This window comes from Crinia signifera, chromosome 5 (assembly GCF_055691185.1).
Source record: "Crinia signifera chromosome 5, ASM5569118v1, whole genome shotgun sequence".
NCBI lineage: Eukaryota > Metazoa > Chordata > Amphibia > Anura > Myobatrachidae > Crinia > Crinia signifera.
In genome coordinates this window covers 270,509,617-270,531,243 of record NC_139221.1, presented here as the reverse complement: position 1 = coordinate 270,531,243, position 21,627 = coordinate 270,509,617, and the positions used below count along the sequence as shown (strand labels likewise).

Below are 21,627 nucleotides of genomic sequence, written 5' to 3'. Positions count from 1 at the left end.
GAAAAAGGTGTTTCAAAGGCCATGTACGATCATAAATTCACGTACGCACATGAATGGTCCTAGACTGACAAATCTCTTTACCTTCACCTAATTTATTTATTAACAGTTTCTTATATAGCACACACATATTCCGCAGCGCTGTACAGAGAATATTTGAACACTCACTTCAGTCCCTGCCCCAGTGGAGCTTACAATATATATTCCCTACCACATATACATGTACACACAGACATTTTAGGGTTAATTTTGTTGGGAGCCAATTGACCTACCAGTATATTTTTGGATTGTGGGAGGAAATCGGAGTACCCAGAGTAAACCCACGCAAGTACGCAGAGAATATACAAACTACGCACAGCTAGAGCCATGGTGGGTATAGAACCCATGACCTCAGTGCTGTGAGGCAGTAATGCTAACCATTACATCATCCGTATTATATGTGGTGTACGTGGTGTATCAATATACTGTATAACAAACTTATGGGATTTTACCAAAGGGTGAAGCTGGGCTACATATCTTTAGCATGTTTCTTTGTCTAATGTATCACATTTTCTAAAGGTGAAGTTACCTATAGCAACCTATCAGCTTATGGTTGTCATTTTATAGAATGCATTTGTTATATAATAGCTATATGTGCAGTAGCTGCTCTGGGCAATTTCTGGGCTGTGGGCAACTTCTCCACTTGCCTTGTTTAGAATGTTTGGTACATCTCCTATCTTGGTTATCTTCAGTAAACAGTTTTAGCTATTCTATAAATGTATAGGCTTGTTATATGCAATTTCAGTCATTTTTGGTGCCACACACTTTTTGTGTCTCAATCGGGGTGAGAAGTACTAAGCCTTAATAAGTGTTAAAATGGACTGTGATAAACCCCCAGCCAATCAGCTCATACCTGTCATTTTTTTCAAACACAGCCTGTAACATAGCAGGTAGAAGCTGGTTGGCTGGTGGTTTATCACTCCTTATTTCATCACTTTTCAAGCTTAGTACATACGGCCCTCTGTGTGTAATTAACTAGCACAGGTGTCATGGCATGAGACTTGATTACTGACTTGCGAGCAGTGTGGTTGGGTTATTATTGGGCATTGGGGGAGGGATAGGGCAAAGCTGCAGGGAAGGGGGAAGTTAAGCTGTGGAAGGGGGAGGTTAGGGGTAAAATTAGGGGTAGGGTGATAAATTTACCCAGAATCCACCATTATTCTGGTTGTCGGGATTCTTCTGTCGGTCTCTTTACTGTCGGGATCCCGACTGCTGGGATTTGGTAGCCTACACCTCAGAGTGCATCTCATATTGACCACAAGAAAGAGGAGGTGAATAATTTGCAGGTGTCTGACCCTTGGTGCAAAATGAGAATTTATTATATAAATAGCAGAAACCTTTGACTGGCTGAATTGATCTCAGTCACTCCCACTTATATTACTAATACTACAGTAATGCGGCTGCTGCTGCAATCTATTCTCATTATGAGAATGGTATTTGAGGTCAGTCCACGGCAATACAACAAATTCCTATTTATATCTTTTAAAGGAAGAAGGTATAATATATGTGAATTGATGTCATGCCCCCAGGCCACGTGCCCTTTTAATCCACAGTGGGGGTGACAGTGAAGAGTACGCTATGGTATCACCACACCGGGTGATGCCTCTGGTCCCGACTGCCCACTTCTCTCAGGATGTGGGCAGTGGTGAGTGCTATCTGGAAACATATCTACGTTCCCGGACATTTGGGAGAAACACCCCATATTCTGCAATCTTCCAGATGTTCCAGGAGAGTGTGCAAGTATGACAGTGTCCAGATATATACTATATTGTCTACGAACTATGTACTGTAACTTTATCATGTGCTGTCACTATGAAACAGCATCTCCAAGCAGGGCCGGACTGGCCATCTGGCACTTCTGGCAAATGCCAGAAGGGCCGATGACCAGCTGGGCCGATTTTGTCCTTATTTGAAGTGCTCAGCACTCCGCAGCAGCGAGCACAGCTTCCTGGGCATCACTGTGCTGAGCGGACGTCACCTTAATTTGCATATGGCGCTATTGAGTGCAGGCAGCGCAGCAAGGACTGTAGTCTGGATGCCTGGGAGTGACTCACTGACTTACTCCCCTCTTGACTGGCTGGCTGTGGCTTCTGCAGCCTGCACTGCAGACTGCAGAGGAGGGATGGACTCAGGCAGCACATTAGGTAAATTTACAGTTTTACACCCAGTCTGTTTAAAAGATCCCTAGCACAAGAAGAAGAAGTCTTGTACTGTGGTTTAACTAAATTAACTAATGGCAATCATTCCTGGCTGGTTGGTTGTCACCCAGCCAGGAATGATTACCATGAGTAAATGTATTAAGTTAAACCACAGTACCAGACTGCTTCTTCTTGTGCTAGGGATCTGTTACATTGTTAGGCAGACCTGGCCCTGCTGATGGGACTTGTAGTTCTGCCGTGGGATAATTTTTTTTTAATTCTATAGAGTGACTGTGGTCTCCATAGTGTTTTTCAGGAGGACCCGCATGTGTATTAACGATCTATATCTATGATGAACCAGAAATGATTACCCTAAGTAGATGCACAAAGGCACAATGCTTAATGGGCATGCATTTTACGGTGTGTGCCACCAATGTGTAATGGGCACAATGAATTGTGTAGCCTTATATGTAATGGGCATTACGGTATGTCTCATATTCTGTAATGGGCATTACGGCGTGTGGCTTTATGTGTAATGGGTATTACGGAGTTTGCTAAAATGTGCAATGGGCATTAAGGTGTGTGGTATAATGTGTAATATCACGTCCCCTTTTTGTGATGCCATGCCTTCTTTCCATGAGGCCATGCCCCCCTTCGCCGCGCAAGGGTCCTGCCCCCTGGAGTGGTTGGAGCTGGGACCACCCATTACCATTTTTCTAGATTCACCAGTGACTGTACCCACAGTGCCCTATCAGCGTGCCACATAAATGGTCACAATCAGGTGGTCTGTGTGGCAATAGCAGGTGGGCCTGTGTGCTTAAAATGCCAGGGACGATTTTTGGTCCCAGTCTGGCCTTGTCTCCTAGTGTAAACCAGACCTATATGCTATTGTTCCCTCCAGTAGTGCTTACTTCTATGGTCTCCTCTCCAGGACAAGTGTAGAAAAGAGACACTGCTGGACATTTTGGGGAGTCAGGCTGTCATGGCACTAGGATAACCCTCATCACGGAAAAATGCTGCAATTCTACATTGAAGAGTCAGAGTAAAATGGCACAGATTCATGTCATTGTAGACTTGCCCCGTTCATACAGAGCCACAATTCCCATTTTAATCTCTTCAGCCTGTCTTCTTCACTAGGAAGTGGGTGTGATGTGGGAGATCTGCCTACTCTTCTGGGAGTGCAGGAGACTAGTGAATCTCAGGAGTCAATATCGAGAGTCTCCCGCAACTTCAGGAGAGTAGGCATTTATACATATACTACCCTTGCCAAGCTGTGGTTCCCAAACTTGGCAAGATGCCAGAGGCGCTTCTAGAGGAGGACGCTCGTGTGCACTTTGTCTGAGACACCTCCTCTCACCGCATGATCTGCGCACTAGGGTCATTAGTCTACTGCGCATCCACAGATCTCCAGGAAAATGGTGCTTTGGCCATATTCCCAGTGTTGCACATGCACAAAGTCCCAGGAAAATGTCCCAGTGAATTCTTTGCTGTTGATTCAGGACTCTGGGGGGAAGTATTAAAAAACTGTATGCAGGGTACGTGGTGTGGGCCTCCCTGGGCTCTGGAACCACTCAAAGCAAAGATATGATTAAACCACTTCACAGCATATGTGATATAGTGCTTCTATCTATCCCTACATGATATTAGTACCCGCTCTGGGACATACCTTTACATATTGCTAAATTGAGAGATACTTTGAGATAACTAATTTTTTAGACCATTATAGCATGCTGGGGGAGTTCTGTACTGTTTTTTTTTCTTGTCTAGACTCTCCATTGCAACCAGTTGCACTGTACCAATAACTAGATACCATGTTTGTGTATAACAGTTCTTAGAGGCATGTATGGGATCAGTGGTTGGATGGCATGCTGGTCCTTTTAATGCCAGGTAGAGGATCTTGGGATCCCTGAAGACAAGTTATCTCCGAATTTAGGGCCTGATTCAGACCTGATTGCTGCTGTGCGAATGTGAAGAGGTCTGCGATGAGATAACCGTTGCCCAGGCTTGCGAATGGATAGCTGATCTACACATCCATTCTCAACTCACTCACCACTGAATGATTTTACCAGTCTGTGCAAATGTGAGAAAGTCTGACCCTTCCACAGCTCTGCGACAGAGACAGGATGATCAAGGCATTATTTTTAATACTACCATAATCAATTTGAAAGGGGATTGTGAACAAAAAAAAAAAATCGCTCATTTTTGTTGCTACTTGGGCTCACGCATGCGCGCTACCATCTATACACATGTGCAGTCATAATGGATTGGCTTGCAAATTCACACTACAGCGATCAGGTCTGAATAACCCCCATAGACACAGACGCCAATTTAGCAATAGACATCTTTATGATTATTCAATGTACAAACTGTGTTTCATTAAAAAAACTAGGTACTTATGTATTATCACGGCGCTCACCTTTTCCATTGCAGGGCATTGTACAACCAAAAAATCGCGTCGAATAGCATCGCATGCGATGTCATCGCATGTGATGCGATGCGACGCGATTGGACCCGATTTTTAATTGTACAGGCACCCAGATGCCTGATTCCTATGTTAAATGCCCCCCCCCCCCCCCGATTTTTAATTGTATACCCACCTTGATGGGTAATGAATATGTTAAATGCCCCCCTCCCCCATTGTTAATGCCACCCCACTATCAACGCCAACCTGAAGCGTGGCGAGCGCAGCGGTATGCGTCCTCTGACCTTTTCATACCCCCATGATCCACGTCGGCATGGCGAGCGCAGCGAGCCCCGCGAAGGGACGCGGATGACTTCGCATATATTCCAGCTGCGCTCACCACGCTTCGGGCTCGGTAGCTTGCTGTGCTCGCCACACTATATAAAATCAACTCCACGCCGACGTGGATAGTGGGGGGTATGAAAAGGTTGGAGGACGCGTACCGCTGCGCTCGCCATGCTTCGGGTTGGCGTTGATAGTGGGGTGGCGTTAACAATGGGGGGGCATTTAACAGTCATCACCCATCAGGGTGGGTATACAATTAAAAATCGGGTCTGGGGGGGCATTTAACATGGGACTAAGCCCATGATTGCGTCACATATGCATTATAATGGCATGCGATGCGACGCAATATTAAAATTGTATGCTCACGCCCGGGGAAAGGCTCTAATCGGGTCCCATTGCATACCTTAATTAGTGGCATGCGATGCGATGGGCGCCATGATAATACACAAGTACCAAAAACTATTACAAATGTATGAAGTTACCTTTAGGGTGTATTCAGCATTTATGAACCTTGTGTAACAACTTCTGTATTAAAGCATGATTGTAGCAGCGCCTGCACTGTACACAGCATGCAGCCCGAGAATATGCTGCACCTGTAGAAATAACCAGGCAGGATAACACGTGAGGAGACTGAGAGTAGCTGGCTGTGCTGTAGCCATGGAGCTGCTGTAGTACTGAGCAGGACATGGGGATGGGGGAGGAGCCTGCACTAGGCACGGAGACATGCTGGGAGACTGATTTTTGTTTATCCCCGGTTGCCTGGGAACCGGCACCGTCTGCAGGACAGAGGTAGGTGTCTATCAATAAGAGAAGATATAGTAATATAATAATAGCTGCAGTATCTGTCCTTGTTGTCTACATCCTTAGCTATATCCACTGTATACTGAGGTGTTCTGCCAATGCAACATAAGTGGAAATACCGTATAATACTGTGACTTTGTTTCTTTTATTGGTAGAGAGAGATGAGAGAGATGAGAGAGATGAGAGAGAGAGAGAGAGAGAGAGAGAGAGAGATAGAACGACCAAACTCAGAGTTCTAAGGTTGGGGTGCAGTGAGCTGTAATCAGATGCACAAATAAACAATAATGGTGAATGTTGAGCTCCCTGTTTCTTTATGTATATACAGTATATATATTATTTTCTTTTTATTTATTTTTCTTTATTTTTTTATGGAAAGCATTATTATTCTGAAGCCACATCATGTATAGTTCAGACCTGCTCACACAGCTGTGATTTCCTAGGCAGGGCAATTATTGATAGACTGCACATACCCATGGCCCATAGTACAAATGCGCAAGGCTATACTGCGATAAAATCTTGATACTTTTTTGATCACCGTACCCAAGATGATTGACAGAAAGTTGGCATTTGTGGGTGTTAACCGGCCATTTTCAGGGAAAATGCAGTGGTGCCCAGGCATTTACAGGGATGTCGTGTGATGTCAGTTCCGGCCCTCATCAGCCTGTTTCTATCTCAAGTAAGTCCTGGACTACGCCCAGACTGCACACAGTTGAAAAATCATTCAATGGCGAGCTTCTTGCGGATGGATTTCCAGCTAATTTTGGTAAGCCATGCCATTTGCAGGCTTGCACAGGGTTGGATTTCACTCTGGTGTATACCTGGACACAGGGTTCCAAATATTAGCAGCCCAGCAATCAGGTCTGAATTAGGAACATCACCTGAATAGTTCTAGTACTTTTCCTGTTAAACTTCCTCTTATTAAATTTGGGGTACATGAAAAAGGGTATGAGTATATACTTGGGTCAATAAAAGACACTTTCAAAAACCCTGCAAACCAATTGCTCCCACCTGCAATCCTAAAAACACTTCTCCCACTAATAAAGCAGAACAATATACTTGTCCGATACCTCGTACCCCCATTTTCATCACATTGCATTTTTCATCCCTAAACTGACATCTCATTATTAGCTAATTCAAAATATTTTTTTAAAGTGCCTAATTAAGGGGGGTAGCCAGGGCCGGCACCACCACCAGGCAGCTTTAGGCATTTGCCTAGGGCGCTAGCCACTGGAGAGCGGCAGATTGCGAAACACCCCCCCCCCCCCTTCCCCGGATGGAGGTGAGCGGAGGTGCAGACTCAGACTTGAGCTTGCAGGAGCAGGCAGGGGGGTCCGTGCAGCGCAGGGGTACCTGTGGTGCTGTCTGCAAGCCGGTCAGAGGGGTCCCTGTGGAGATGTGTATTAAGCTGGCGGGGTCCCTGCAGTGACTTGGAAATAACTAGCGCTATCCGCTGAGATTCGGCCAATCAGCGTGCGGCCAGTGTATTCAAAATCAGAACCGCTTCCCGCGCTGCTGCCCGGCGGATAGCGCTAGTTATTTCCAGACCCCTCTGACCGGCTTGCAGACAGCGCCATTGGTACCCCTCAATCCCCCCCCCCCCCCCCCCCCCACTTCGTCTGGGGTGCTCCAGTGCCATGCACCAGCCCTGGGGGTAGCCAAGGGGTTCTGAACCAATCCTGACATTTTTACTCCAAAATAGTAAAAATGGACAGGCAGACATTGCCAGGAAAATCACTGGCACTGTAAAGGATTCTCTAATATATAAAAACATTTCTAATTGGTACAGTACATAAACATAACTATTTTTAGCTAAAATACAAACATGTGAGCCATAAAAGTCCATTACAAATGACATTACACTGTTTTCAAAACTGGAGCACAGACCTCGACACATTTAAAACAAATTCATATTTTGAACTTGCTTTATGCTGGCTGTCTTCCGGTTTCATTCTGTGTGTATGCATAACTCCCAATATTGAACGGGAGGGAAGAAGGATACTTCTCGCGCTGCTTACAAGCACTATTCATTAACCCTAACATTCCCTATGACGATAAAAATGTCATCTACCCTTTTGCTGTGTACATATCTAAACATCCACATGTTTGTGTTTTAAATGCTTTTTGTACTTTTAATGTTAAATACTAAAATAACACACAGACAACTTCTTAAACAACGGCAAACTTTTATTAGAAAAATAAAATAAAATGGACCAACATCAGTCCAGCAGCAGGACACAGATGTCCTCCACATGAGCGGTCATCCGCCTCAGGTCCTCCCTTAAGCTCATGAGAGCCCCTCTTACTCCCTGGGGTGGCTCCTGGTAATCTGTGTGCATGAGAAAGGGGGTACAACATTAATTATGCTACTCACGTACACCTTGTACAGTCAATCCTAAGTACCTACACCATGAGAAATCATACATACAAAAAAAGCCTTAGCCACTCTGGTATGTAATGTCATCAAATATATGATCATGATGCTGCCACCACACACACACACACTTGTGTGACATATACATTTCACAATCTATATATCAAAAACACAACCACACTTGAGGATCACTCACAGTTGTCCTGGCCAAAGACTCCTCACTCAACTCAGTGGCGTAACAATTAGGCCGCAGCCCCCGCGGTGGCGGGGAGGCGCCGGGGGGCTGCGGGCGCTGGTGGATCTCCGCCAGCTCCCCACTGCATGTGGGTGCAGCGGGAGCTGGCAGGGGGGTCTGTGCGGCGCGGAGGTACCTGTTTAAGGGAGAGCCTGGAGGTCCCTGCGCCTGCGGCGCTGAGTATGATGCTGCCGGGGTCCCTGCAGTGAAATGGAAATAACGCGCTATCTCCGCTGGAGATAGCGCGTTATTTCCACTTCACTGCAGGGACCCCGGCAGCATCATACTCAGAGCCGCAGGCGCAGGGACCCCGGCAGCATCATACTAGGCGGCGCAGGGACCTCCAGGCTCTCCTTTTATACAGGTACCTCCGCGCCGCACGGACCCCCCTGCCAGCTCCCGGGGGGGTCCTTTAACGGGGGGGGGGGGGGCAGCTGCAAAATTGTCCCGGGGGGGGGGGGGGCGGTGAAATTGTCCCGGCGGGGGGGCGCAAAAGTTTTAGTTACGCCACTGACTCAACTCAAAACATACACCCACTACAACATGCCACATTTACCCATACATATATACCTGCATGTTACTGCTTAATAGCTAAACTGCATGATAGATAGATAGAATAGATAGAATAGATACCACAGGAAAATGCTAGGCTACTCCCTTTTCCCATTACTTCATGATTCCTTGTCACATTTGCCAGATAGGTGAAAGTGCAGCACTAATCCGCTTCCATACACCAAACAATTTCTAAGGTCAATCCATCATACATAATACCTTTCAAAAATACATGACAACAACACGGGCACACTGGCTAGAGGGGTGCCCATGCAAACTGGCCACTTGGGACTCCAGTATAAATCAGGCCTGCCCATAATCCATTGATGTTTTATTGTTGCTTCTATACAAAGAGCCTCCATAAATAAACACTCATCACCTACATGAGCATCCAGATTGCACGTTTGCAGCATGGCCCTATAAGACCAAAGTGTGTCTGTTGTTTCCTATTTTTTTGGGACTACTCTTTACTATATTATAGGAAAATTGAATCAGCTGTGCGACATAACAAACTGTACCTAACTCAGTAATGAAGCATTATGTCTACTTACCCCTGCCATGCAGCTCCACCAGGTCCTCATCCTCCACATTGGGAGGTGGTGTCACATCGTGGAGGGGTAGGGGCACCTCCTCCTCCTCCACTTCGACCTCCTGGGCCTCCTCCGTGTCCTCCTCTGTCACGACCTCCTGGGCCTGTGTGGCCTCCTCAATGGCCACCTCCTGTGTGGCCTCCTCAATGGCCACCTCCTGTGTGGCCTCCTCAATGGCCACCTCCTGTGTGGCCTCCTCACTGCCCACCTCCTGGGCCTCCTGACGTGCCTGTCTGGCTCTCTCCCGCGCTGTGGGTTAAACAAACAAAATGGGTGAGTGTCATTTGACATTGAAATTACTCTAACAAGTACATATCATAACCACATGATATATGTGTTATATATCACACATATAGTATATGGGTTTTCTATGTCATCAACACCCAATTGAGCTCATGTAATATTAATATTAAATAATGTGAAAATGCAAACACTCACTGGCCTAGATGCACTAGCCTTCAAAAGTGATACAATGTAGAGTGATAAACACGCAGCCAATCAGATCCTTCCGGTCATGTCACAGACTGTAGTTGTAAAATGCCAGGTAGGAGCTGATTGTCTGCCTGTTTGTTACTCTCCATTTTAACACTTTTGAAGCAGACCGAATCCTGGCCACTGTAATTTATTGGTATTTTGCGAAAATACTTACAGCGCTGCAGAAGCCGCCTCAGAGCCTGCAGACGCTCCGGCTCCCGCCTCCGCAGGTCGGACCATCGCCTCTCCAGTTGGGCGATGGTCCTCCGCACATGAGTGTGGGCGAATATGCGGCGCCGGGCCGCAACATATGCCCGGCGCTTGTCCCTATTGGTTATGAAGGGGCCTGCCTGCCCCAGTCTGCGCTCCATCACTGCCACCAGCGACATCAGCTCCGCAGTGGAGAAGGGCTGTGCTCGCTGGTAGGCAGCCATTTTAGCAATGGCACAAATCAAACAATCATGTGCTGTCATTGGTTGGTCAGAGTGATATTTGGTATTAACTTTATTGTTCATTTTTACACTAACAGCGTGTATGCGCCCGAACAGACGGCTAACCCATTGCATCGCACACTCATCCTAAACAGTGTAAAATAAGATGGAAACACATTCTATCTAATCTATAACATTCACCAAACATGGGTATAAGCAACAGGTGAAATAGTGTGCATCACTACACACTTACACCTAACTCAACAAGGTACTAAACAGCTAATTTATAATGAAAGCTATGCAGCAGAAACATAGCAAATAGTGGCAGACCTTTTCACAAAATTAGACCATGCTGCCATGTGTACACTTACCTTCTACTGGCCCATACTACAGAGGTGGAATGAAAAGTAGCTAGAATCCAGCCTGAATTTGGAGTGCTTTCACATGTGATTTGGATGCTAGCACTGATTACTTGTGGCTAAGTGGTGGACTGGATTGACATATGGAATGGGTAGTGTCAGTTGTACTACATAGCAAACAAGTGCACAGTACAGAAGTACATTCAAATATACATGTCATGTCTGACCTCAGTTTTATTTGGTCATTGGTGTTGGAATCTGCATGTAGCTAATAAATCACACTTACTGAGTTTGCCAGGTTTTTTAGAAATATTTTTCAACACCAAGGGGCGGGCCGTATGCGCCGCACGGTTGACGCTGGCGTACGGGACGCGGCCGTACGGAACGCAGGTTGCAGCTGATTAACGCCAATTACAGAAATAGTATTTAAAGTTGGCCTAGAAAGGCAAACACTTGTTGCAAACATGCCAGGCTCAGAGTCAGAGGAAGACCAGGTGGTGCAGAATCTCTTAGCCCGCATGGAGGCCAACACCACCTATGTCCCCCTCAACCCAGAGCACCCAGATGGCCCATCAACATCAGGCCAATCAGCAGCTGGGCCATCCTCAGCATCAGCAGAATCATTGGGAACACAGCAGGTGGCTTCCCAACAGAGTAGCCAGCCCAGCACTTCAGGTACAGCAACCGGTGGCCGTGGCAGTGGCAGTGCCCGTGCCCGTGGCCGCAGTGGGGCAACAGAGGAACCAACCACAAGAAACATGGCATATGAACCGCGGGAGCTTGACATCCTGGTGACCCGGGCACGTGATTTAATTGAGTGCCCAGCGGTGAAGTTGACACACACAAGGAGATGGAAGATCTGGGAGGAGATAACGGCGGAGATTAATGCAGTGGCTCCACAAGTTCGTCAGACGGAGCATGTTAAGAAGAGGCAAGTACATGTGTGTTACATTTGAGTAGTACAAGTCCAGTAATGTTAACATTCAATATTAGATGGAGTTGGGCAATGGGTGTTCACGTTGCTTGGAGGCACAGACATGTTGGCCATGACATAGAATTGATAGTTATTGGAGGGTGACTGTTTTTGTATCTTCTAAGGGTTGGTTTGAAAAATGAATATAATGTAAGTTTGTTGTCAGTAGGCACATGTTGTATTATGTTTCAGATTGCAATGGGTGCTACAGCAAACATGAGGAGTTACATGTATTAATATGTACACTTTGATTGCAGGTGGCACGACTTCAAAGGCAACCTCAAGAAGAAATTGACCCAGCGGTGGGAACACAGCCACACCTCTGGGGCTGGCCCCATGCCATCCAAGCTGGAGCTCACCCCCCTGGAAGAGATGGCCCAGTGCTGTATTGCAGTGGAGGAGATCCGGGGGGTGAGCACTATAGACAGCGAGTCCCCAGCGGAAGTGATGGCTTCTACGCTTGAAGGTAATTATTTGCCAGGCCATAAGTAGATGTTTAAAATTTGGTATGGAATGTGTGGTAATTGGTAATTTCTCGTTCAACAGCATCCCCACTGCTTGGTCCAGATTCTCTTGAGGAGGTTGTGGAGTCTGTGCCACCTGGCCCCAGTAGCAGGCCCGTGCAGCAGCAGCCGGGATTGTCCGCGGCTGAATTGTCCATGTGGGGCCGTGTGCTGGATAGTATTGTGCAGCAGGGAGAGTCTGCATTCGAGCGGGTGCGTAGGGCCGAGGAGGTGCTGCAGGGTTTGACCACCAGCCAGCAGAGTATTGCTGCGAGCCTGCAGGCTATGAGTGCCAGCCAGCAAGCTATGAGTGCCAGCCACCAAGCTATTGCTGCTAGCCTGCAGGTGCTGGCTGATCAAGCCCTGCGGCAAAATGACCTCCTCCTCCGCCATAATGAACTTATGGTGGAGCTAGTTACCAGCAATAGGGCCCTAATGTCACCCGCTTCGGGTGCATTACCAACATCATCACTCCCTGCTGCCAGAGGGGGAAGATCATCCACCCCCTCACCAGCATGTGCTCCACATGAGCCACCATCTGACTCTGGCCGTGGACGAGGCCGAAGATCTGCTGCACGTGGCAAGGAGCCTGCCAGGGGCAAACGTGCTCGCAAATGAACTTGTGTCCCCATTAATCTCCACCGTTATGTCTTCCCAAATCTTCCATTGAGCTGTGTGTGTCAGCATCCTGTGTCCAAATCCGTGCCCAGGGTCACCACTTTTGCCCGCGGTTCAAATGTCATGTTTGGTTCCCCTGTTGCCCTGTTTCGGCTACCATTACTGTGTGCTGTACTTGAAGTGTTGGTGCTGTACTTTTGTTGTGAAGCCACCTGATGTGTTCCTAATGATTCTGCTGTGGCTATTTATTCTGTATTATTTCTTTTTAGTCCTGTTATGGTACCTTTTTATTTTTTTGATGTTTTTGCAATTTGTACCAAAGTTTCTGTAATAAATGTTATTTTGGCCCCCCAAATGTCTGTATTAATTGATACATGCAGAAGTGCCATGTGTATTAGTATTATTAATATTAAGTTGTGTGCATTATTTGCAGTGTAAAAGTGTGTGACAAGTGCAGCATGTAATGTTCCCTTTAAGCTGCAATGCTTCCAATTGTAGCAGTGAGAAGCGTGTAATTAACAAGTAATGGGTAAAGTACAGATGGGTCACGGTCCATCTTTGCTGGGGATGGCGCTGGCGTCGCCAGCCGCCATCCCCCGCCAGCGCCATGGCGATCGTGAGAAGGGGGCGCGCGCGCACGAGAGGCGCGCGCGCCCCCTTCCGACGGCGCTTCCAAACGTTTCCCCGGGTCCCCGCCGGCTTGCCGGCGGTAACCCGGGGTCCCCGCCGCCTGCCCGCATCCCCCCTAACCCCCCCCTAACCCCGTCCGTCTCCCTGAGGCGGAGACGGACAGGGTTTCCGCCACGCTAGCGACGGAGACTGAGACGCGCGTGCGCGTGAGACGCACGCGCGTCTCAGTCTCCTCGCTGGCGAGGCTGCTGGCGGGTCGCCAGCGCGTACGTTCTGGCGACCCGCCAGCAAGGATGTACAATGACCCATCTGTATGTGATTGTATTGGGTTCAGGTGACATTGGTTGAGGTGCGTCCGTCCTGATTAGGCGTTCCGATTGCCTAGCGCATGACCGAGTGGTGTCCGCAAAGCAAGAGTAACCTTTTGGACACCGCACATTTCTACCCTTTTTGTTCGCATGCATTCGGCGTGCTGTCCGAATGCACGCCTACCCAAATATGTGTACTCCCCCGTGTCTGCCCATGTTTCCGCCCAGTTTAGCTCACTTTGAAACTACGCCCCTGTGTCATTCTGCATGACGCCCATAACACACCCATATTGCCCGAGTGATTGCGGTGCACATTTCCGTACGGTATTCATGAGAACAAGTACGGAGACCATGCGTGGCACATGCGCGTCGCGTTCTCCACGCATGCGCAGACGGCTAAAAAACGCCATCCGAAAGAATTCGGAAAAGTACGCACCGGTCAGAATAAGGGCCTGTGCCCGAAGAACCAGGCTTGCAGAGGAAGATGGATGAGTGTAGGAAGCACAGGCATTTTTTATAATGGGTGCTGTGTATTATGCTTACCTTTCCAGAGTCCTGCATCAGGAAGCACAGGCATTTCTATAATGGGTGCTGTGTATTATGCTTACCTTTCCAGAGTCCTGCATCAGGCTCTGCATCTGCAGCAAAAAGGGCATTCGCAGCAAAATTATTCTCTGGAACATGGTGGGTGTCATGTTTCTGGAGGGTATATGGTCGTTAGATCGACACACCTAAGGTCGACATGCTTTAGGTCGACCACTGAAAGCCGACATGGGTCTCGGTCAACACCTGAAAAGGTCAATATGGGCTTTAGGTTGTCAGGGTCATTAGGTCGACCACTGAAAGTCGACATGGGTCTAGGTCAACACCTGCAAAGATCAATATGGGCTTAGGTCGACAGGGTCATTAGGACGACCCAAACATTAGGTGGACATGGGAAAGGTCGACAGTCAAAAGTTTGACATGGGGTTTTTAACTTTTTTTGCCGACATGTGCTGACAGGTGGTATTTCATGCCATACCATCCACTCGGTAACAAGGCCCTGCGCCCAAAGCATTGCGAGCGCAGAGCGCCATGCGAGGGGACCCTGATGCACCGATACGGAGTCCATGTCAACTGTGTCGACATTCGGGACAAAAAAAGTGAAAACCCCAGGTTGCTCTTTTGACTGTCGACCTTCCCCAAGTCGACCTATTGCTTGTGTCGACATAATGGCCCAGCCTACCGAAGCCCATGTCGACCTTTTCAGGTGTCGATCTAGGCCCATGTCGACCTTCCGTGATTGACCCAATGCGTGTCCACCTTCCTGTGATCGACCCTATGACCCCTACCCTTTCTGGAGACATGCACAGTACCCTCTGGCACAATGCCAGAATCCTCAGAACCATTGGGAGAAGGGGGCCCACCCGAAACCTGCACATCGGCCCCCGGTAAATTTGGGTCTGTCACTGTAAATCTCCAGTAATGTGCTGTGCTCGATTACAGTAGTTAAAGAATAGACTCTGAATGTAGTATAGGGCCTTATTCTAGTTGACTCTTATGCCCGGTATACACCAGGATGACCCGCTCACAATGCACATCGTGAGCTGGTCAGTGTCTCGTCAGACCTGCTCACGATCACGCGGAGCGCACGACCCTTGAGCGGGTTCCGATCCGAACGCGACCCTCACCCAGTGCAGCAGGTAGGATCTGAGTAACGACCGACCCGCGAAGGCCGCTCATCCGATCGGGATTGGATCGGAACAGGACAGAAAAGGGCCCAAACAACATACATTCTACATCCAATCGGTCGGAATTGGATCTAGATTGATGGACTTAGACCCTTGTTGTCCTGGTGTGTACCCCGCATTAGAGGCAAATTCCTTCTCAAATGGACAAAACCATGTGCACTGCAGGTGGGGCAGATGTAACTTGTGCAGATATAATTAGATTTGGGTGGGGCTTTTCTTCAAAGTGAGATCTATATTGCAGTGTAGAAATAAAGCAGCCAGTATTTTCCCTGCACAGAAACAATATAACTCACCCAAATCTAATTCTCTCTGCACATGTTACATCTGCCCCCCCCCCCCCCTTGCAGTGCACATGGTTTTGTCCATTTGAGAAGGAATTTACCTCTAAGAGTGAACCAGAATAAGGGCCATAAGTCTGTAATGTGTTATACTGAATGTCTCAAACTTGTATTTCAGATTTTTTATTAATACAATGGTCATAAATAGAATATATGTTTGAAACATTTTTGCCCAAAGCAAAATATTCTCTATTAAAGCATTTCAAAGCTATTACGCTTCTTTGTCAAGAGTGTGATCTAAATGTATTTTTTGGCAGTTGCCTGTGAATACTTACTAACACTGTGATGTGCCCTGTTCACTTTTATGTTACTTCTGCCGCTGTGGGCAAACCACACCTAGATATGAGGATGATGTCACACAAGTGTCTTGTTCAGTGTAGAAACCTCTGGAGCATATGAATGAATCCCTCAATGATTGCATCTTATTAGCCAACTTTTCGCACAGAAAAAATGGGCTATTATCAGGCCATCCAATAATACCCCATTTTTCCATGCAAAAAATTACCCTTTTTCATGCGGAAACACATACGGTCCATGAAAAGTCAAGGACCTATTTGTTTTTGTGGCAGTGATTGGGAAAAAAAGGGCTTCTTATCATGGATATGGGTTTGTCTTCCTATCATGACTATTTATGGGAAATTTAGTAAGAATGACGATCATGGACGATCCGCAGTAGAAACGTGTACGACCGAGATTTGACGAGATCAGCCTGAAAATACTCTGGAGAATTCGGATAAATTACTGAGCATCCGTATTCTCAGAATTTGTATTTTCCGACGCTGAAGTCATTCGTATTTGGCTGCCAAATTACCGGTAGCCAAATACTTATGACCAGGGCCGGTGCAAGGCACCAGAGCGCCCCAGGCAAGTCGGGGTGGGGGCGCCCCGGTGTCTGCCGCCCAGGTACCTGTCCTGCGGCGCTGTAAAGCTGGCGGCGGCAGCGGGGGGTCCCTGCAATCTATAAGAAATAACGAGCGCTATCCGCCGGGCTATGCGGAAGCGCTTCTGTTTGGAAACACTGGCCGCACGGGGCACGCTGATTGGCTGAATCTCAGCCAATCAGCGTGCGGCAAGTGTATCCAAAACAGAAGCGCTTCCGCATAGCCCGGCGGATAGCGCTCATTATTTCTTATTGACTGCAGGGACCCCCCCCCGCTGCCGCCGCCTGCTTTTACGCCGCAGGACAGGTACCCGGGCGGCAAGGGGGGGCGAAATACCGCCCTCCAGTGGCCGGCGCCCTAGGCAAATGCCTAGATTTGCCTAGTGGTGGCGCTGGCCCTGCTTATGACCCACCAGCATAGCACGGATAAGTCAGATCCGTTCAATGCTTCTCTGTGTAAAAAAAAAAACAGAACAATAATAATAATAATAATAATAATAATAATAATAATAATAATAAAAACCCTGTGCGCATTAAAAGTGTAAGTTAAGGTATAGCATGACCAGGGCTGTTGAGAGCCTAGCCAGGCCCTTGTACTGTTCAGGGGGCATGGCCTCATCACAGGAGGTGTGGCCATGCACCCTGAGAATTTGTTTTAGAAAACTTGGAAATGAAGCACCTCATTAGCCACATTACAGCCCAACACACAGCAGCATGTGCTGTCCCCCTCTATCAGTTGTAAGCCCGGGTAATTAGTTCCTCTCCCTCTCTCAGCACCAATGAGCATGACAGCAGCTTTCCTGGTGTGTGACATGTAGACTTGGTTAAACATTTAAACCGGCATTGTCATTTACCTGTAATCTCCTTAACATCAATTCAATGTATTCATCATCAATTTAAACTCTAAAATGAATATTTTAGGTCTGCGGCTGCTGTCTATTCTGAGTTATTTCATTTATGCTGGTGCTATAATTAACTCTTAAATTTTATAGCATGGGAAACGTATTGTTAATCATTTACTGTAGTACAAAGTAAATTTACATTGTGCAATGTTGTCTTTTGCTGCAGGTATTCTTTTTGTAACTCGGGCAGAATGGCTCATCATTTCAGTTCAAGGCCTAGCGGAACATCTGCTTCACTAACATATGGAACAAAAGCTTCAAAGGTATATTTTGTCAATAAGATCACTCCCACACATGTAAATATACATTTACAATGATGACACTTTGTGCAACTCTAAGTCTGGTCATTTTTTATGAGGGGTGAAGGCTTTCTTTACTAGATTCACCCCACCCCTCCTTTAGAGATAAGAATAATATCATACTCTTTGCTAACAATACCTCTATGGGCACTTTGCCACTGACTGCGATATGTGCAACACTGCTGACTGAGATGCTGCTTTTACCTTTATTAGGTTCTACATTTTGTGGTTCTGCTGTGCTCTTCCACAACCTAACACTAACCATCTCTTGTACAACCTAACCTTAACTGCGCTCCCCCCTGCAGCCTAGCCCTGACCTCCCACCCACAGCTTTTTAACCAAAAACCAACCCACCCCCAGACTGTAAGCCTAGACGGCCTCCCTCTCCGAGGAGGCCTAACCATAATCCCCACCCCCCATCACCACTGCAGCCTGCCTAATCCTTCCCCCAGCGCCTGACCCTAACAGACACCCTCATACTTACCTCAGGGATCCCTCCGCATTCTCAGTACCAGGTCAGGTTCCTGGCCGCATCCCCACCAAACTCTCTTGATTTGAGGACAGGTATATATACACATCTGTTCCAAACACTTCAATATGCTAAACTTTTCGTTCTAAATATAATTTCCGATTTTCATTACTATTGTAGAAGACATTTGCTAGCTGATGTTTTATGTGAGAATTGCATAATTGTATCTTCCCAACTTCTGTGCTGAAATGACAAAGACTAGAGTAGTAGTTTGTGTCACGACTCACTAAATTCTGTATCACACAAAGGGCCTTATTCTGGTTGGTGCGGCCGGGCCGTACGCGTACGTCCCGGGGTTTTTTATGATCTGCGCATGCGTACATTCGCTAATGCGCAGGCGCGAACACTCCACAACGCTTACGGACGGGTCTCTACGTGCGAAAAACCTGTACGCGAGTGTACGGGCATTGGGGGCGGCATAGGGGCGTGTTGAGGGGAGCGGCCGAAATAATGAGGGAAAATGGGCGTAAACATGGGCGTACACGGGGGTGTGCACCAAAAATGAGCGGTGCTACTACCGCACGATCGACTAAAGCACCGTTCATTTCGGACACAAAACAGGCGGCCGCCAACCGCCATCTCAAACCACCCCTACAGATACCGCATGCCAGCGTGCGCCTGGGTTTGCTAATTTACGCTGATTACTATCAAACACATACACCTGAATGTAATAACCAATGCTGCAGTCTATTAAGTCCAAACCATGATTTTACTACCTGCAAGCCACACACAGCACTCAAACACATTGGAAGCTTATCTTTCTATACTTCTCTACATTGAAAGGTTTGTTTAATTTAAGGTAAGAATCTTTTTAAGACCTGCTTATATATGCTAAGGTAGGTATTTGTTAAACAGTTATACACATTCACTACGTGCTTTCATAGACTTTACACAGTAGCACACTCAATCTACACAAGTCGACATGTGTCAACGTGTTCACTCTAATACAAACATAGGTTTGGTATTTATGATACAATAACATAAACCACATCTAACACCTACAAAGGATGTTTCAGCAATGTTTTAAGCCCATGGCCACTATTTTGCACATTAATTAATTCAATCAATTAATTAATTTTCATAATTATAGTTCAAAGGCAAGATTTGCAGGTCCATATATGTGAAGGGTATGCCAGCGTACACGGACGTACGCTCACTCTCACGAGCGGTGACATAAGCTGAGTTTTCCATTGAAAACAATAGGGAGCCGTCCGTGCAAGCTGGCGTACGCTCAGATCTCCGCAAGAAGTCGGTGGGAAGACGGACGAAAGACGTCCGCGTACGTTGCCGTACGCTCAGTTGTACGCCAGTTGTCGGAGTGTAAGGGCTGGGCCGGCCGCGTACGTTGCCGTACGCTCATTTGTACGCCACTCCCCTTCTACGTTGTTTCTGCCCGTACGTAAGCGGCTGAGTTGTGGGTGGACTTAACCCCAACGGCCGCGTACGGCTAGCGTACGTTAATAGCGTACGTACGCACGTTTGGCCGCACCGATCAGAATAACCACCAAAATGTTTATCAGCCACCACACAAAGGCCCTTATTCTGGTTCACTCGGAAAGGCACAATCACTCTCTAATGGACAAAACCATGTGCACTGCAGGTGGGGCTGATATAACATGTGCAGAGAGAGTTAGATTTGGGTGGGGTTTTACTTCAAACTGAGATCTATATTGCAGTGTAAAAATAAAGCAGCCACAGAAACAATAAAACACCTACATCTAACTCTCTCTGCACCTGTTACATCAGCCCCACCTGCAGTGTATATGGTTTTGTCCATTAGAGAGTGATTGTGCCTTTCCAAGTGAATCAGAATAACCCCCAAAATTTGTAACTTAAAAAAAAAAAAAAAAAACCAGTGTACAGTAAATGTGGATGTGCTGAATGTGGGGGTTTGTTGTTTGCTATATTTAACTTTTTCTGTATTGTTTAGGATAAACATAAACCTTATGCCATTGAAGTCTGTAAATGTTGTCAGGTTTGACCTAATATTTCTGATTTCTTTCATAACAATATTTTTGTCTCCTTTATGGGTTTCTTATATCTTAGAAGTCTTATGGGAACCAGCAACCACTAATACTCACCGCCGTGGCTTTGCAAGACCATATTTTGCAAAATCTGCAACTCCAGGACCTCTCTTTAGCTGATCCTTGTAAGGGAACTGGAAGTAGGAAGATCAGTTCCCGACGTGTTCACAGAAAGATGGTGAAACCAGTTGTTGATACTGGAATAAGGGGGAAACATGCAGGAAAGACCACAGTGGATGTGGCAGAAGAAGAAGAATATGTTCTTGATCCGGCTGTTCCACAGCTAACTTTAGGCAAGTCACTATTTGTTAATTGTTTTATATAGAATGCATGGGATTACATATTGAGAAGGAGCAACAACAAGGATTTAGTAGTGGAAGGCTGGGATAATATAAAAACTATTTGATGTGGATTTTTATCTGTCAGAATAACAACATTGGGGATTTACAAGGTTGATGTCATTTGTCGAAAAACTACCAACTAGATTTGAAAGTGTGAGGATTAAAGGGATTTGACACCTTCAGAAAACACTAATTGGTGTGTACACACCCTATTGGAAATTGTTTTAGATACATAACTTTTTGGTATTTTTCACAAAAGGTTTTCCAGGTTTCTTTATTTGTCATTGGCCTTTCTGTGCACTGAATACAAATGTATATGCACATCATTTTAACTCTTACTCTCCCGGATGTTGCGGGAGACAATAGTAGTATTTTTTTTTTTTTTTTTGCTAGTACCCACAGCTCCGGAAAAGTGGGCACACCTCCCACATTGTGCACACTTGCTACTGAAGGGGGCAGAATAGGGAAATAAATTCATTACAATTCCGGCAGAGGGGATAAGGGCTATTGCCGTTTACGCTAATCCCATCATTTAGTAACCCGCATATGCAAATACTCTGCAATTTCTCCATGGGAGGGCAGGACCTAATTGTGCAGTTAGTCCGGCACTTCCCCTATCACTGCCCACCTGCTTTTCCTCTCCTGACATCTCCCAAGGTGGAATTTATAAAAGTAGGCAGGAATGTTTTAATTTAAGAGGAGAGCGTTTGCTATTCTACAGTATTAACTAATGTTAATATTTTTTTTTAAAGTGTTTATTGTGGTAGTATTTATCTAAGCTTGGTACAAACCAATCAGCTCCTTACTGCCAATTTTTAA

The 21,627-nt window shown here is 46.6% G+C and overlaps 1 protein-coding gene across 1 annotated transcript in view; it reads left to right on the top strand.

The window, feature by feature from the left end:
- The first annotated feature begins 5,584 nt into the window (after window positions 1–5,584).
- The window catches only part of RNF32 (ring finger protein 32), a 58,807-nt gene continuing 42,764 nt past the window's right edge, over window positions 5,585–21,627 (top strand). Inside the window, exons 1-3 of the mRNA XM_083189010.1 lie at window positions 5,585–5,709; window positions 17,782–17,878; window positions 20,490–20,760. Coding sequence (XP_083045136.1) covers window positions 5,606–5,709; window positions 17,782–17,878; window positions 20,490–20,760 — 472 coding nt within the window. The 5' untranslated portion in view covers window positions 5,585–5,605. The remainder of the gene's footprint in view (window positions 5,710–17,781; window positions 17,879–20,489; window positions 20,761–21,627) is intronic.